Raw genomic sequence first — 18,119 nt, 5'->3', positions numbered from 1 at the left:
CAGGTGGAGTATAATAGGGGTCGAGTTGCTGCAAGGTCTCATTGCTTAAAATGTAATTGCCTCGACAATTTTTTGGAATAGAATGCCTTGAAATTTCAGTTTTCTGATCTTCCACTGTTTTGCCGTTGTTGTGGCTAGGACATTCTGGAGGGTCAATCGTAACCTCTGGTTCACTAGTTTTCTCCTCATTGTGAAAACTTAAAGCAAGTGAGGTGTTGATCCAGTCTTGGACAGCCTTTTCACTTCTCATTGAGCTCCTAGCACTTGCAGTTGTTTCAGATTGGCTACCTTTAGAAACGGCGTCCAGCAATTCAAATTCTTGCAGAGTTGCCTCTGCCAACCGTTTCCTGTTGTTTTCCTCCAGTTCATCTAATTCCATTTGCTTTTTCTGTTTAGCAAGACGAATGGCTGCCTCATTCTGTTTTTCAATTTCTTTGCGCTTCATTTTAGCAATTACGTAGTCATGTTTACGCTGACTAGATGTTTTTGACGATGTCATAATTGAGGGAAATCTAGAAAGAATGGGAGCCCTTGGTTCCTGGAGCTCACTCACTTTATCATCAGCAGAGTTGATGTAGTTTCGTGCTGAAGTCAGTATCTTGTCATTCTTAGTTGTCATTGCTTCCAAGTAAGACTCTAATGAAGGAACAAGTGCACTTGGATCCTCCGTTTTTCCAGCAAATGCAATCAGGTCCTCATTTTTGTCTACAACAGTCATAAATGCTTCGTTGCACTTTGTAACTAGGCGTTCAACTTTCACTCGCCTACTTTGACTATTTATACAATGAAGAATATCTTCATGTATAGCATGCAATTCAGCTTCACGCTTTGACCTGGCAGCGTACAACTTTTTGACTTTTTGATCAAGACTGTTAGACATCACGATGTTATTATTTCCAAATACCAGCAAAACTACCACTGCAAAAGGTTATCTTTTATAAGCACACTCCAAACAAATCAAACCCACACAAAACAATCCCAACGCAAAAAGTCACCAAACACAGCACACTGTAGACAGTCTGTAAAACAAACCGCCCAAAGAGCAAAAAAGGTCGTCGAGCACACAGTGCCCGACAAAAACAGAAGTGGGGCGCTGAACGCTAGGCGCTCAACGCGGAGGGAGACTAAAGACACACGGGAAGTCGAGCGAGCAACGCGCGACGAAACGGAGACGTTACGGACGGAAAGTCGAGCGAGCAACGCGCAACGTGACGGAAACGGGACAGACGAGAAGTCGAGCGAGCAATGCGCGACAGAACGGAAACGGGACGTGCGGGAAAACGATCGGGACGGTGGGAAGAACGGGCGGGAAATGAGTTCGGAAAGAACTATGTTAGCAGACCACAGCAAAAACTCAAGCAAACAACCTAGCCGTAACTCCAGAACAAACTTAAGTCACACCCTAGGAAGGAGAGAAGCTACTGCAAGACAATCTAATATAGTTCATAATGGGTCTATAACGACAAATTTAACGACAAACTAATTTACGGCAATGCATTAGTACACTAAAAGGAGTTAAAGGTCAAGAAATTTACTAGCCGTAACTCCAGAATAAACTTAAGTCACATCCTAGCAAAACCCAAACCAAAACAAACAATCAGCATGCTAACGGTATTAAACAAACTACAGCAAAATGGAATAAACTACAATAGTGTATTTGTAGACTAAAATAGTTGGAGAAGTCAAGAAACAACCTAGCCGTAACTCGAGAATAAACTTAAGTCACACCCTAGAAGGCAACAAGACCAAACCAACTAGCAAGCATACAGTTACACACAAACATACAACTGCAAAAGCAATATACTACAACAGGAAGCCTAGCAATTAGTAAAGTTGAAAAGTCAAAGGACAATCCAGCCGTAACTCGAGAATAAACTTAAGTCACACCCTAGAAAGCTATAAGACCTAAACAACAAACCAGCATACTAGCATACTCAACATACTAAAGCAAAAACAACAACATACTTCATCACATATGACATACTACACTGAAATCCGGAAAAGTAGCGAAAAAAAAACGGAAAGCGAAGTTTTGGGAGAGCGACGTTATTGAAAAAACGGAAAACGGAGAATTGTAAAGTTAAAGAACGAAAAGGACGCGGAAGAAAAACGGTACATAAACGAGCGACGAGAAAATTATGGGAATTCGATATTTTGTTGTAGGCTGGAGGTTGTTAAATTTTTTCACAACTTTTTTTGTGTTAATTGAGTTTCACTCAAATTACGAACCTTCTTGCTTGAAATTCGATTTTTCGACAAATTTGTCAAAATTTTTGCCTTTGTTCAATTTTTTTCATATTTTGGTCAATTTTTTGCAAATTCTTGATTTCGGAAAGGTAATCCAGTAAACTGGACGGTTTTATGCTCGAAAATACGGTTTTTCAATATTCTATATTGATATTCTATGTTTTTTGATTTGCATCAAAATTGACCAAAAATTTTCAAAATTGGACAAATTAGCATAATTTTCTCTCAATTTTCTCTTTATCAGAGGTAATTCTTTGACATACGAGCCGACTATATCAATTTTCTCGACTTTTTGGTAAATCTACCAAAAATTTTCAAAATCGATGTTTTTTCGTCTCGAAAATTATGTTTGTGAGGTTAATGGATACTGTTTACGAATATTTTTCACAGGAATTGTTTGATATTAATACTACTGAATTGTCGAAAAAAATACGGGTTGGGTCTCTTGCCGTCTAACATTTTATCAATTCACTACATTTCAATAAAAATTTGAAGCTTCTGTCTTACAGTTTTGAAATTTCGTTGTTTCCGATCACCTTTTTCCGCTACAACAACTTTTGTGGAGATACAGATCTCTCCTTGCCTTTGAGAGGATTCATCAATTCTAGTCCCTGTCCTTGTGAGAACTGACTTCCATTATTGACTACCTGAGTGCAGAGCGCCGACGTATCCTCATGATCTCAGCATCCTAGAGTTGTGATATGTAGGCAATGAAGGAGATAAACTGGGAGGTGTGCTTTACAGTTCTCACAATAAGAGTGTTCCAATTGTTTCACCCTCTGCAGCATTGCCTGACATTCCTCGTTAGAGATGAGGCTTGGCGGCAGTCGAAGTCTCTCCCCCACTGGCACCCACACATCCTCTAACTTTTCATGTGCCCACTCTGCCATATTTCTGGCAATGTAACACGATCTCGAATTGGATATCAACAGATGACCTGACACAGTGTTGCAGCGCGAAACCAATCAATGAACAATATCTATTTAATATTTTTATCACAACAATGGCTAAGCGTTGTTCATAAGCGGGAGCGGCACCAATATTAACTCAGTAAAATAACTGTAGTCCGGAAAGCTCTTTGAATTTAACTCTATAATCGACATATAGCAACGTATAGTAAAGGAACAACGTATAATTGTAACGTACAAGCATTAGCGATGATCATAGCAACAAGTGAAAGCTTAGACGGCAAGGTTTTTTCGATGCTCATTTGACTGGTTTTTTGTCTGATGTCACTGACGTCAAAATCAGTTCGTATTCAATCGGCAATTGTCTAGAAAACCTAAAAATATTGAGCCGAAAACCAGCTTAATCGATACATTTTATGGTTATATTTACTTAAAATTAGGTTAAATGAACTTTTTCGGAACTTTCTACGTATATTAGAACGATTTATACGCATTTAATTTCAAATATAAATACTGAATTCTGATTGGCTAAAAATCGTTCCTTATTTACTGCGTAACAGCAGCATTATCCCGCAATGAAGGATTTTCAACGTTATTCCTGCATGACTCGAGTATTGGTATTTTTTACCAGTGAGCTCATTTAGCAGATTGTGTATTTGTCGTTTATCCTTTTTACAGGATGTGAAATTATTCCTGTAGAACATGGCTTTTGTTAATCTATAATTCTTTTCGATGCGCAATCTCGCGTGTTTGCACTTTTCTTTACCTCTAAAATTTAACTTATCTTTCATCCTGTCTGCAGGTGCCTTGTTCCTTTTCGTCTTTGAAGTTTGTGGGAAGTGTGGGAATTAAGGGCGGAAAAACTGGTGCTGAGTACTCCACTCTAATAGGCGGTGGAGGCAACAATGAAGTCATAAGTTGGGAGGAACCAGAGTGGTTCATTCTGCTTCCAGATGCGGTGCGAATTTTTTGGAATGAGCAATATTGTGTAGAAATTTCAGTTTTTCGATGTAACTGTACTTGTATTGAGCTTTGATCTATTGAAACAGAGAGGAGTCGTTTTCATCTAGGATTTAACTTGAGATTGATATGATGAGCTTCCACTTTTTTTGAAAAAAAAGATGAACGCACCTTTTGCTTGTCTTTTGCAAGGACGTTCAATGTATTTTTCGTGTGTTGTGATGGGATGATGTTAAGTTTTTTGTTTTTTTTTGTTGAGATATTTGTTTTTTTTTTGCTGTGTGTAGGTGAGCAGTCCTCCTCCCAAGTTTGTGCAGATAGCCGCCATGCACTCTGAACTGGTTGCACTCTCCAAGTCTGGCCAAGTCTACCAATGGAAGTGGAATGTCTCCATGCCATTCGTACACCCTGATGTAATTCAGTTATGCTATCTAGAAATGCGGGAAGGAGCTGCATGTAAAGTTGTTAAAAAATAGGTGCCTATTTCTTCAAAGTTTTAAGCAATTACATGGACGCGTTTTGCGTGTTGCTTTTACCGATTTGACGGTTACGTCTGTTTAACGTTCCGCACCTGTCTTTTTAAATGCCTCTTGGTTATCTCGGAGTGAAATGTTTAAGAATTTGGCTATTTAGTATTTAAGCCTGGAAAACAGAGAGCAATTTTTAATGAATGGCTCTTATCTAAAATGCGGCTGAAACTATCGATAACAAAAGTTTTCGGTTTTTTAGAAAAACATGAAAAAAATAATCTATCCTATAGATGAAATTTTGCCAGCTGTTTTCCAAATTTTAAGGTTTTGGATCAAATCCTATTCACTTCTCCATTGTTTTTATTAAAAAAAAGTTTTAAGTTACTTGGGAATTTAATGACGGTGGCAATTTGAAAGTTTGAATTTTGATGTGCCTACGGCTAAGAGCTCTTTTCTTTTTAATAGCCTTGAAGAAATCGCCCGAATCTTATTTGTCTCATCGTGTTTTTTGCTTCACTGTTTTGGTCCTAGAATATTCGTTCGATCACAGCAGTGATTTGAGTTTTCGGATGACTTTTTCCCGCTTGACTTCTTGCGTTTCGCCTGATCTTAATTGGTCGCTTTTAGAATATTATCTGCTGTCTTATTTTGCGGTAGTTTACTACCGAAAGCGTAATCAAAAGCGGGCCGTAATTGGTTCCATTTTTCCTTCTAAATCTTATAAGTGGTCTAAAGAAATTTCTAATGTTGGCTTTACTCGCACTCCATCCCTCTCTCCCAATAAAAGAAGATTTATTTATACATCTCATACATATTAACAATACACTGGCAGAATCAACAATATTTTCAGATGGAAGGGACAAACAACGAGTCACTGTGAACTTCTTTTCAGTTTTCCCACGCGATAGATCACAAATTCAGGCAGCATATTTTAGACAGCGTATATAGTACAGGAGGAAAATTAATAATTAAAAATAACAAATGTTACTACGAACTTAGCAGCAACCTGGAGTAATGCTAGAATCACTGAATCAAGCTCAGCAGCATTTTTAACACCTTTACATTCTTAGTATCAAATTGATAAATGAGGAAAGGATAAACTCAATGATTGGATTAATTTGCCTTTCTTAATCTTTTTAAAAAACACTTGAGTCATAAATTAAAATGCTTAACATGACGCCCAGCATAACGACATCATCCGCATTCCTAAAAACGCCCAGCTAATGCATCGTCAGCATTCTTAAAACCTTTACTTGCTTACTATCCAAATGGTAAATGAGGAAAAGATAAACTAAAAGATTGGTGTAATTTACCTTACTTAATCTATTATAATGATAAAAAACTTGAATCAAAGTTTAAATCGGGCAGGAAAACACACATATAAAAGCCCTTGAAATCACGCAACAGCAGGAGAAATAGTCTTTCGCGCCAGTATAAACAAAATATTTGGAGCTGCTGTTCAATTTGGGACCAGAAGCAAAAACCACTGTGCCGGGAAGACATCTCTATGAGCTGCTTTGGCTCCAGGCAGTGATCAACTACTTCGTGTCGTAACTATAAAGCCATCAATACTTTAGTAGTTAACTGGTGCGACGCCTGTTGATCTCTGGGAAAAGCTCTTCTTAAGTTACGCTACATATTAAATACGAATTTAGATTGTTCTTTGTTAGACGAGGTACGAATTTTTGAGGTAATGACAAGTCTGTTACTTTTTGGACTGAGTTAAGATCAATATCAGACGGAATTATGCTTATTGTTTTTAACTTATTGTACATTTTTTAGGCCCGTAATTTTTTTGAGAAAAGCTCAAGTTTGTTTTATTTTGTTTGAGCTATTAGATTTGATTCTGACAATCTCGTTGTGACTTCTGAAGTGATAGGAAAATGTGTCATTACAAAAAGACTAACTGTGGAGTCCATTCAAAGCTCTTAAAACAAATTTCAGTAACTCGTAGAGATGCAATTTGTAAACTGACGAAAATGTTTTAACATGTATCGCTTTTCCTTCTGAAGTAGATGAACTTCAAGATCTTTTTTTTGCAAAGTGCAGATAAGTAGCAGTGATGTATAACTGCAACATGCATAAACAAGGACCCCGTATTGAATATTGGGATTGATGTAGTAATTTTTCTCTTAAGGGTTGTATATGACTAAGGAAGAATAATTTCGAGTTAATGGTAACACCTAGATATTAACATACCGATCTATTTTCAATAAAAGCAGAGTTTAGAGAGAATCTTTGAGCCGAATCGCTTGTCTTATTATTAGTTCGTATGTTCATTTGAATTGTTTTTATATTCACTACTAATTTATTGGAATTTAGCCAGTCATTAACTTTTTGAATATCTTCCTTGATATCAGCGCACTATAGAGTCCATTTGCAAAAAGGATTGTATCATCTGCAAAAAGTATAGCTTCTAAATGTCTGCAAACTAGAGGCATGTCGTTTACATAAATAATAAACAGTAGAGGACCTAATATTGAGCCTTGTGGAACACCGCAAACAATTTCTTCCCAACCAGATGACACATTATTTAACTTTACTCGCTGTATTCGGCCTTTTAAATAAAATTTAAACCAATTAAGAGAATTACCTCTTATTCCATAGTTTTCCAATTTACAGATCAGTAGGTTATGATCAATAGTGTCAAAAGCCTTACTAAGATCAAGAAAAAAAATTTTACTTCATTGTGCCTCTGTTGAATCTTACCCTCTCAGTGAATTCAATTAAAGCATCAACCGTCCTGTGTTTAGTGCGAACTGCTTACAGTATAGTATATATTTTGCTCCACACATTTAGTAATGATATTGGTCGGTAGTTATTTTCGTCAAGTTTAGACCCATTTTTATGCTTCGGTATAACTTTTCCTTTTTTTCAGTTCTTTCGGAAACTCATCTTTGTTTATCGACAAATTTATTAGAAAAGTATTAGATAAACTAGCTGTCACAGGTGCCGAGACTTGGACTATGACATTACTTATATCGTCATCACCACTTGAACTTATTTTCCAGATAATTGATCGTCAACATACAGCACCATCACGCTCTTTTGCTTGAAAGAGGAACATAGATTGTTGCACTTTGGGGTCCAGACATACAAATTCTCCATTGAGATGTTTACTTATCTCAGAACCAACCTTTGCAAAGATTTTATTAAAGACTGCAGCATTATCCCGCACTGAAGGATTTTCAACGTTATTCCTGCATGACTCGAGTATTGGTTTTTTTAACAGTGAGCTCATTTAGCAGATTGTGTATTTGTCGTTTATCCCTTTTAAAGGATGTGAAATTATTCCTGTAGAACATGGCTTTTGTTAATCTATAATTCTTTTCGATGCGCAATCTCGCGTGTTTGCACTTTTCTTTACCTCTAAAATTTAACTTATCTTTCATCCTGTCTGCAGGTGCCTTGTTCCTTTTCGTCCTTAAAGATTTTAAGTTTATCATTGAACCAATTTGGCAGGTTTTTGTATTTATTTGTTGATTGTGTCAATGGCGCGTAATCATTTACAACCGACAAGAAAGCTTTATTGAAGACATCAAAAGCTGTAGAAGCATCCGGGGCTAAAGCTATATCCTTATCTACCTTGGATAATTCCGTTTTCAAGTCAACCTGAAAACTGTCCCTCAGATTTTTAATTTTCAGAGAACTCTTATCTCTAAAACTGACAAGGTTTGCAGTTTTTCATCATAAATTTTCCATTTTAAAATAATCGGGTAGTGGCCAGAAAAACTTTTTAGCTCCAGTACATTCCAATTTGGGTTTTTGACATTATGATAAAGGAATTTATCAAGACAGGTGGCTGAGTATACAACAACACGTGTTGGTCTTTCTGGAGCTAATTCAAATCCTTTTGGGATTTTTAAGTTTTTGTAATCTCTGGTCAAATGGTTATTTTCCGGCCTGTTAATGTTTATGTCACCACATATAACCGTTGGACATGCAGAGTAGCACTGTGTTTCAAGGAAATTTTTGAGTTTAGATACAAAGTCTTTCTTATTAGCTCTAGGTTTATAACAATCAGATTAACACTTCTGTTATGTATACTAAATTCAGCAAAAATGGACTCTTCGAATGGACTTTTACTAACTGACTGAATTACAAGAGTTTCTTAGTTGAATCATGACACCTCCACCGTATTTCTTTTTTTAACAGTTAGCTGGGCATAGCCATCTATCGAGTAACTATTTATGTTGTCGTCATTTGAGAACCAGGTTTCACTTAGACATAGGATATCAGGCTAAGAATCCAAACCAAAAACAAGTGATTCTAGTTTCGCATAGTGTTTCCTAATGGAGCTCACTTTCAAATGAAGAATTGTTACATCAAACTGCTCATCCACATCTACAAAATTTACAATTTGTTTATTTAGTTTGTCGTAATCAGAACCCATTATCGATCCGAAAGGGCTGATTCGTTTGACTTTGGTTATCGTCGAGCCGTCCCGAAAAAGGCTCTCTTTTGAAACCACGCAATTTATCTTCAATGTTGTAACTGAGATCTACACCCCTTCGTATAACCCGTTTATTTTGTAGACAAGGCCATCTGCTTTCCATTCGTAAAAAAATAAAGCACCTACAATTAAATCCAGCCACAACACGCTCTGTTTCAATTAGCTTATAAACATTTATTCTTGCAATTTGAGTTGTGTGCGTGATGGAATTTGTACCCGTATCTATTTTTTTCTCTTCATTCGCCTGAATTAATTTTTGGTCTCACATAATTTACATGGCTTTCAAAATGACTTTCCTCGCTCATAACAAGACTCCCACTTTCTTTAAATTAAGACGATGATTTTTGTATCAATATTAAGTTTGGATGATTTTTCGTTATTTTAAGTGGTAGTATAAGGCACGGTATTTATTCATCAATCTTTGTCTTTGTTCAGACCTGGGTAAATTTTTTCTGCCTCTTATAGTGCGATGTGTTTTCACTTTGAACACATACTGAGTCCTTTATTAATAGCCGCGAATTGATATCGGCTATTATTGGGGACAACGTGTTTTTTTAATTCGTTTCCCTTGATGATTCTTGAGACCTGACTTCTTGGAATTGATTTTTTAAAGTTTCAGTGATTTCTACTGCTTTGTCTCACTCAAAAAATCAACTCAAAAAGACTTCCGAACTCGCTTAATGAACTTTGAGATTTATGAACATTTACTAGTTATAGCTGTAAGCTGAGCAGAGCTATATTGCGGTGCTCTTGTTGCAATTCAAAGAATTTGAATTGTATTGGGGCGCTGTCTTTTTTATTATCTGTTCAAACATTTTCATGATTTTTGAAGTCAAATTGGAGCAGTGATTTTGGTCACGCCGAAACAGGAAGTGGAGCGAAAAAGCGAGTGGTTTTGCGGCGTGAATTTTTCGCTCTAAATTTAAAGTAGAGTAAGTAAACGGTGTTGGAACAAAAATTCGCTTTCTCGCTAGTAGTTTTTTGTTCACATGCGGCAACTTCACTTTGATTTTCTGTTTTTCCGATTTTTTGGATCAGATTTTCGTGTGGTTTTTCCAATCAATTCATAGTCCATTCTAGGTCTAGTGTTCTGTTTAGTTTAATGAAAATTCTTTGAATTGTACGTCAGGACTTGTCCTGCTATGTTTTTTTTTTCGTCTGACGCTCTTTTTCGTTTTACATTTGTTCACACAGCAAAGCTGAAAATGTCAAATTTCCTGAATTACTTCTTCCTCTCGCTAAGGGTGTTTGCGCGCGTGACGTCATTTCTCATTCTCTCTAGCAGTGGTTTTAAGATCATTTGCGTGACTAGATTTTGGTCATACGTGACTTAATCAATAAAATGACTTTTGCAATTTAAAACTTAAGGTTAATTAAGGTCAAAGCAACTTATATGTGCAGTAAAGGTCTCGAATAAAGGGCTTCTGTGTAATAAATGTTAACAAGCTTTATCGCTGAATTTTACTACCTAGCTTTTTGAGCGGCGTCAGTTTTTCTATTTAGATCTGTATCTATTTCTATCTCTTTTATACGTCACGAAATTCTATTGTTTTGCAGCTATTCCGGCAATCTGCTGGCTATGTTTAAAGGTCAATAGTGTGCATCTAAGTAGTGCAAAACGTATATGCCCTAATTTTTGAGTATTAGAGTCTTGAGTTTTTGATTTTGAATATTAATTTTGAAAAAGCTCCATTAGGGTTTTTTTCCTTATAGTGTATGTGTCTCATAAAAATGACAGTCGGAATCTAATCAAAAAGTGTAGTGGTCTATTAGAAGACTGGTGGTCAGTCTGTCTATTTTGTTTCTTTAGTTGTTCCAATTCATGGAAGGCCACAAGCGGCTATGTTCCGGCAATCTGCCGGCTTTTTTTGCTAGTTCTTGTGCTAAGACCCTTTTAGATGTTTTTTTCACCCCGAAATTCTCATGAGATCTTTCCATGAGCGATTTGTTTGCTAGCTTTTTTTGCTTTGGTCATATATGACCCTTCTGCTGCCATTCCAGTTTTCGGTGCAATACTAAGGACAAAATTTTAAGTACAAATCACTGACATTGCTTGTGTTTTCAGTGTGGTTATCATAATTCGCTGGCACTAATTTTTTTAGAGTAACTCGAAAAGTAGTTTTTTGAGAGTAACTCGAAAAGTAGTGCCCGATGAGTTTCACACAACAATTCCCAACATTTGTTTAGAAACACTAATCACAATGTGACCCAAGTGAGGGCTGAATTTGATTTATTTTGTGACTGAGTGGTTAATTGCTCTCGATTGAGAAGCAATTATTGTAAACGTGTGTGTCCTTATGCAAATTTTTTGCTTGACCGTTTTTGCGCTTTGACTTCTCAAGTGACTTTTTCACGCACTTGATTTTTGAGTGATTTCAATTGCTCTCACTCCGAAATTAAGCTTGTTGTTTAAACAAAACCGATTGTTAGAAAGACTATAACAAGGCCCTGATAGCTGAGTGGTTAATGCCTCTGTCGAGGTTGCAGAATCGGACTGAGGAGGTCGGGGTTCGAACCTGACTTTCATGTGTTGTATTTGCACCCATAAAGAAAAATTTATCTAGGCTACAGCCCCTGAATAGGTTATGGGCTAATTTATCTTGGCTATTGCCCCGCCTGTCATTCGAGAGCAATTGTTACGATGTTAGTCGGTTTATAATTAATTGCTCTCAGATGTCTGTTTCAATTATATTGGTCCTGTGGTCTTCAATGTAATTTGACTGATTTTTTGCCTGACTCTTTTGACTTTTCGTCCTCAAAAACGGGATATGCAGGTAACGCCCGGTGGGCATTAAGTTCTCTTAGAGTTTTACGGCTTACTAGTCTATGTATGTGATTCAATGAACTGTTCTGGAGACATTCATTGTGCGAAGGGCGAATTTTAAGGGTTTGACACTCTTCCTTTCCCCCACTTTCCCCAATACCACTCAACCCTTGCACCCCCCTCAACGCTTTCACTCCCCTTCCCTTTAACTAAGCCTAAGCTAGCCTCCCTAAACTGTAGCTAGCTACTGACGAAGCAAACCGTGGGGCGGTCGTTTGAGTGCCATTCGCCCGACGTTAGGGGGTTATGTTTCCTATTTCAGATCCTGCCGAGAAATCTCCTTAAATTAAAACTCTCTATAAAACTGTGATTTAAAAATTTAACCCAAAATATTTAACACACGATCTAGAAGTACACAGCCATCCAAATTCTTTGAATTGTAATAAAGCCCACAAAAATTAGAAAAAAGTTGACTGATGGTGACAGGCTCATTTTCTGCCCCATGTAGCAACCCCCTTTTTCAATCGTTTGTTTTTTATTAGCCGCACTCATCTTCTAAGCCGGCTATTATAGCGCTCCTATTTTTTACAATTCAAAGAATTTGAATTGTACTGGGGCGCTGTCTTTTTTTTAAGATCTGTTCACACATTTTCATGATTTTTGAAGTCAAATTGGAGTAGTGATTTTGGTCACGCCGAAACAGGAAATGGAGCAAAAAAGCGAGTGGTTTTGCGGCGTGAATTTTTTTTGCTCTATTTTTAAAGTAGAGTGCGAAAATGGTGTTTGAACAAAAATTCGGTTTCTCGGAAATATCTTTTTGTTCACATGCGGCAATTTCACTCTCATTTTTATTGTTTTTTCGATTTTTTGGATCGGATTTTTTTCTAAATAGTTTTCCCAATCCATTCACAGCTCATTCTAGGCCTAGTTTTTTCTTTGAATTAAATTTTCATATCTCGGCAGTGGTTTTTTTCACATGTGGCTTTTTTTTTAATTTTTATCTGATTTTTTTAAATGGTTTTCTCATTCAAGGTCTATTGTTTCTGTTTAGTCAAAGAAAATTCTTTGAATTGTACGTCAGGACTTGTCCTGCTATCTTTTTTACTTCGTCGACCTTTTTTTCGCTTTAAACATTTTGCCGCTTTTTCGACATTTTGCGTGAAATCTTTTTGACTTCTCTAGGCTAGTTTTACTCTTCTGTCATTCTGCTCAAAGTCCTTTTAAACAGCAGCTGTTCAGCAAAGCAATTCAAAATGAAGAGAGTCTGTATAAAAAATCAAAGTCAGAAATAGAAACGGGATAAACCCATAAAGCCCATTTTTAGATGCCCGGTACTTGAACTTCGTTCTCATAAGTTTTAGTTGCTATCTATAATGCTTATTGGTATTGATACTAGACCCTGTAGCCTCTCACTACAGAGAGACAGGAGTATGTTCAATTAGGAAATGACATCAAAATAAATCACACTTAAAAATGTTTTTATACAAAAATCAATTTTTGATATTTTCTTTACTTTCAATCCCAATAGAGTTATGGGAATCAACGGCGGCTATTTTCCGGCAATCTGCCGGGTATGTTTACATTTCTGTTTCACTTTCACAATTTGTTTCCAATTAACCATCGCAATTTCGCAAACTTAATTTCAAATCTTTTAAAATTAATTCAAAATATAACTACTGAACTCTCGAACATTATTATTTTAATATTACATCTGTAATTGCAGTTCAATAGAGTGCAACCAACATAAAGCCCTATTGCTTGAGAGTTCTATGTTATGTGATGGAACAAATTTTTTCGAATGTCTCATCAAAAGAAAAAATACACAATGGGCTGCTTACACTTTTGCATACTTTCTTTGATTGATTATTTGTCTGCTCCTATAACAGGTTTCAACTGTCTCTTTTGCGGCTACTATCCGGCAAGCTACCGGCTACCTTTTTAAATGTTAATCTAACATTTAAAAAGGTAGCCGATATTTGAAAAAGGTAGCTGAAATCTAATGCGCCCATATTTGAATTCAGATTGCTGACGTGCATCATCCGAGAATTGCTCATTTGGATTTACAAAGTGAAGTGATAATCTCCCTTGCAGCCAGCTCCCTACGCTGCTCAGTTCTGACACAGAGTGGCAGGGTCGCCACTTGGATGGATCCAGTTGTTGCCAGCTACTGTTCAAAATTGGAACATGGAGCAATACCTGTGATGGAGAACGCCAGTTGCAATGTACCCGAAGCAATCAAGGAATTGAAAGTGTGCGATTTATTCACAGTTGCAGTCGCCTACTCGGCCAAACTCTTTTGGTGGTAAGTTCGTGATTTTTTTTCCTAAAATCGTTATTTCAAGACCAGTTGCCTGTTTGTAGCAAATATTTCAGTCGGTAGCTTAATTGGCTGTAAAAATTTGAGTGGAAAAGGCGTCGAAATTGAGCTCATTTTTCACATTTTAAATAATGTAAATTTAGCTCTGAAAAAAGTACTTGAAACCCTTTAAGTACCTGTTGAAAAGGTTCTTAATAGATCCGCCCGCCCGCTGGTCGCTTGGGAGCCATTCGTCCAACATTGGTCGGTTATGTTAATGTTGTTTTGCTTTCGTTCAATTTGGGACTCTATTGTCGGTTGATAGTGGTGGATAGGTTTTTTTTTTAAATTTAATCGTTTTTTGATTTTAGTTTGCTGTTTTTAATAGCCGCGTAATCTCGGCCAGCTTTTAGTTCGCTCCTAATTGTTTATACTACGTCAGTTTTTTTTTTGTTGGGCTTTACCTACTTTTGCCGTTTTTCGGCTGCGTTCCGTTTGCGGCTGCTTTCCCGACAACCAAAGGGTTTTTTTTAGTTCGTTATGATTTTGTCTCTGGAAAATTTCAGAAAATTGCGAAGCTTGTTCTGAGCAAGAGCCAGATGGCGTGAACAATTAAACTTATTGGAATTGTACGGCCAAGATCTACAAAACGTCATTTATGCGGAATTTTTTAAAGTAGCATTTTTATTTGAGCAACATTAGTTCTCTATTTTAGGACGTTGGCGTGCGTTAATTTAAGACTGCGATGCGAGTTTGTGATGTCAATCGGTACCTTCGGTAATTTCAGTTTTTATTAGTATACAATGTCTTCCGTGTTCTTAAATACATTTCCTCATTACTTTTCATTCACTTCAATTGGTGCCAAGACTACAAGGCTGTTTGAAAATCACTGGTTTTCGGAATAGATTACATCAATTATCAAGATGAATGCGAAGCTGTATAAGATGTTTTGATTTTTTTTCTGATTTAATTGGAGTTAGGGTAATACGGGTCATTCTTTTTTGTTAAAATGGTAGTATAAAGGTTAGAGACGGCTCATTTTCGAGACGTGAGTTTTTAGTTTTTAATTTGTAAATTTATCGAATAATCAAGATCTTAAAAAATTCTTCGATTAAACTACTGAAACGAGCAGATAGAAAAAAAATATTTTTAATTAGCTCTAATGGCTTGTTTATTTGTTTGATTGAATTAATGGTCATATGTAACTTACGTCACTCTCAAAAATAACTTTTTTTGTCTCTCAAAGAGACTCTTGCTTTCTTTAATTGAAGGAGATAAAGTCATTGAGTATGTATTACTCTACTTGAATGTTCTTCGCGGGCAGCTATTAGTAGCAATTAATAGCTGTTATACAATTTCTTTATATGTCAGCTCAGCGATTAGTGAAAAGAATTGAAATTTCTCTTAGTCTGTCTTCCATTATATTTTGGAGACGGAAAGTGTACGCTGCTAGCTCAGCTAGTTTCTGAGAATCTTCCGGCTACGTATATAGCTACTGGAAATCTTTGTTGTAACAGATTTGTGAACTTCAGTGAAATTGTGAAAACCTGCGAATTACATATTTCACTTCAGGACGTTTGGATTCTATTTTTTTAAAAAAAAATCATAACTGACTTGCCTCAACCTCTAAATGACTCTCTAATACTTATGTTAAGGTCACATAAGGTTACTCTAAGCACTTTTGCACTCAATAAACGAGTCGTATGTAATGAACGTTGATAAAAATGAAGCATGGCCGGCAAAATAAAGCAAGCTTTTTGATCTTTTTATCTATTTTTGGTTTTGATAGCCGCACAGCGACAGCTGTGGCTATTATTGGCCTTCTCTTGGTTTTTTTATTTCGTTGTCAAGATTTAAATGATGTCACAATCGACGTCAAATCTGCTTTCTGTACGTTTTTTTCATCCAATTTCAACTAAATTGTGTATGTGACGTCATTTTTCACTCTTAGTGGAATAAATTTTTATTCGCGTGATTAATTGCTCTCAAACGAAGTTTGTAGCAATTATATTAGTTCTGTCGGTCTTTTTTAATGCGATTTTTCGCTTGACCGATTTTTCGTCTAACGCATTTGAATTTTCGTCCCTCAAAAACAATATAAGCAGGTAACGCCCAGCGGGCATTTAGTGATCTTAGAGCCTTTCAGCTCACTAGTCTCCAAGTATGCGATTAACAGAAACTGTTTGGAGATTTATATTTATGGTGTGAAGGGCGATTCATAGAGGTTGAACCCGCCCTCCTCCGTAACACCCCCCACCCCCCCCCCCCCGACACAGCCTCATTTCACCCCCCCAATCCCCATCCCTATACATGGTTCAGGCCGTAAGGGCCCGTGCAGCAAAAACCGACCTCCCACCGTTGCCCTCCTCCCCACTTGCCCCCCCCCCCACCCGGTTGCCTGACCCACTCACGTCAGCCTCCGGTGCAACCCTCCAGCTCACGCAAGCTAAAGCTAGCCTCAATAAATCCTAGCTAGCTACTGACGAAGCCAACTGCTCGACGGTCGTTTGAGAGCAATTCACCCGACGTTTGGCGGTTGTTTAATTTTTCAGTCACACGTGACTTACCCTCTAAAAGAATTTCCTCACTCTGAAATTGACTTTTCTTTCCTTTAATTCAAAGAGATAATGTCAAGTGTATATGTGTAACTCAAAATGAAGGTTATTTGAGAACAGCTAATAGAGGCAGCAATACTTTATACAGATTCTTAATCAAAATATAACATTTCATCCTTTAATGAAAAATGTATTTTTTTGTTATCATTTTAACTGTTTTTTAGACTGCAAATTTATATTGCATCTGCTGAAGATATATCCCATTTTGAAATCTCCCATTTTTATTGGGCTGTAGTTTTAGAAAGAATTCGTACGTCTAAATTAGTAAGATATCGCACCACTATGAAGAGAAAGAAAGTTTTTCTCAGTCTTGGTCTATTTGGGTTGGTATTTGGAGACTGTATGTCTACAAAGCAGTAGCAGTTGTTTTCTGGCAATATGCCAGCTATTTTTTCACTACTTTCTCGCAAGAAATTTCAAAGGTAATTTTGTGACTGTTTAATATTCTCGGAAAAGCTTGTGGATTTTATAAGTTTGACTTTGAACTTCATTTTGGATTTAATACTGAACGGAAAAACTTTGCTCGAAAAAATTTTATGGCGTATTTTTTTTCGACTTCTGCTTTCTTGAAAGCCGTTTTTGCTCCCAACCCTTGCTTCATTTATAGTCATCATTTGTGTTTAAAACATAACGTTGGCTTTCGCTTATCATAACGTTGGCTTTCGCTTAGTAGCTAATCATTGAGAATGTAGTCACAGAGTGAAAAAATTTTCAGGTTTGTCCTGTTTCAAATGGTTGAAATACATATAGTTTTGATTGAATAGACGTGAAACGAATCAAAGTTTGCGACTGTTATCTTTTGAAATTAAAACTAGACCGGATTAACTTTAGAACAGGATAAATGGTAATCCATCGGTGCCTGTATTTTTGACCTCTCAAAAAGGGAATATAATTACATTGAGACTGGTTTGATAGATATCAAAAGATGCTTGTATCAATTATAGTAAGTCTTTCATGCAGCTTTTGGCGTGAGCTATTTTTTGTTTGAGGCTTTCGAATTTTTGTGCTTAAAAGCTGGATACATGTAAAGCCCGGAGAGCTTTAAGTCGGTGATCAGCTCTCGTAGATCTTATCGTTTTATGAAGTGCCTGGTGAACAAAACTGCTATTTAAGAAAGTACGTTTAGGGCTATAATGTAGTTTTTGGATCTTAATTTTGCATTTTGTAGCTTATTAATAGCCGCCGTCAGCCTGAAAACGGCTGTTATTTAGGCGCTCCCTTTTTTTGCAATTCAAAAATTTGAATTGTTTTGGGGCGCTGTCATTTTTTAAAGATCTGTTCACACATTTTCATGTTTTGCGGCGAGTGTTCTCGCTGGTGATTTTTTGTTCACATTCGGCAGTTTCACTTTGATTTTTACAGTTTAATTTCGATTTTTTGGATCACTTTGATTTTTTTTTCGATTT

At 36.7% G+C, this 18,119-nt stretch overlaps 3 protein-coding genes across 3 annotated transcripts in view; 1 reads left to right on the top strand and 2 right to left on the bottom strand.

Annotated features, from left to right (window-relative positions):
* The window catches only part of LOC142337485 (peroxiredoxin-2-like), a 538,029-nt gene that overhangs the window by 301,956 nt on the left and 217,954 nt on the right, over positions 1-18,119 (bottom strand). The gene's annotated exons all lie outside the window — the stretch shown is intronic.
* Positions 1-18,119, top strand: part of LOC142337996 (E3 ubiquitin-protein ligase UBR5-like) — a 204,229-nt gene that overhangs the window by 12,173 nt on the left and 173,937 nt on the right. Inside the window, exons 8-10 of the mRNA XM_075387630.1 lie at positions 3,958-4,113; positions 4,403-4,528; positions 13,824-14,104. Coding sequence (XP_075243745.1) covers positions 3,958-4,113; positions 4,403-4,528; positions 13,824-14,104 — 563 coding nt within the window. The remainder of the gene's footprint in view (positions 1-3,957; positions 4,114-4,402; positions 4,529-13,823; positions 14,105-18,119) is intronic.
* The window catches only part of LOC142337484 (transmembrane protein 64-like), a 227,808-nt gene that overhangs the window by 172,256 nt on the left and 37,433 nt on the right, over positions 1-18,119 (bottom strand). The gene's annotated exons all lie outside the window — the stretch shown is intronic.

Source organism: Convolutriloba macropyga, chromosome 4 (assembly GCF_964194025.1).
Source record: "Convolutriloba macropyga chromosome 4, txConMacr16.3, whole genome shotgun sequence".
Taxonomy (NCBI): Eukaryota; Metazoa; Xenacoelomorpha; order Acoela; family Convolutidae; genus Convolutriloba; species Convolutriloba macropyga.
The sequence above is the reverse complement of the archived record's forward strand: the minus strand, read 5'-3'. Positions and strand labels throughout refer to the sequence as shown.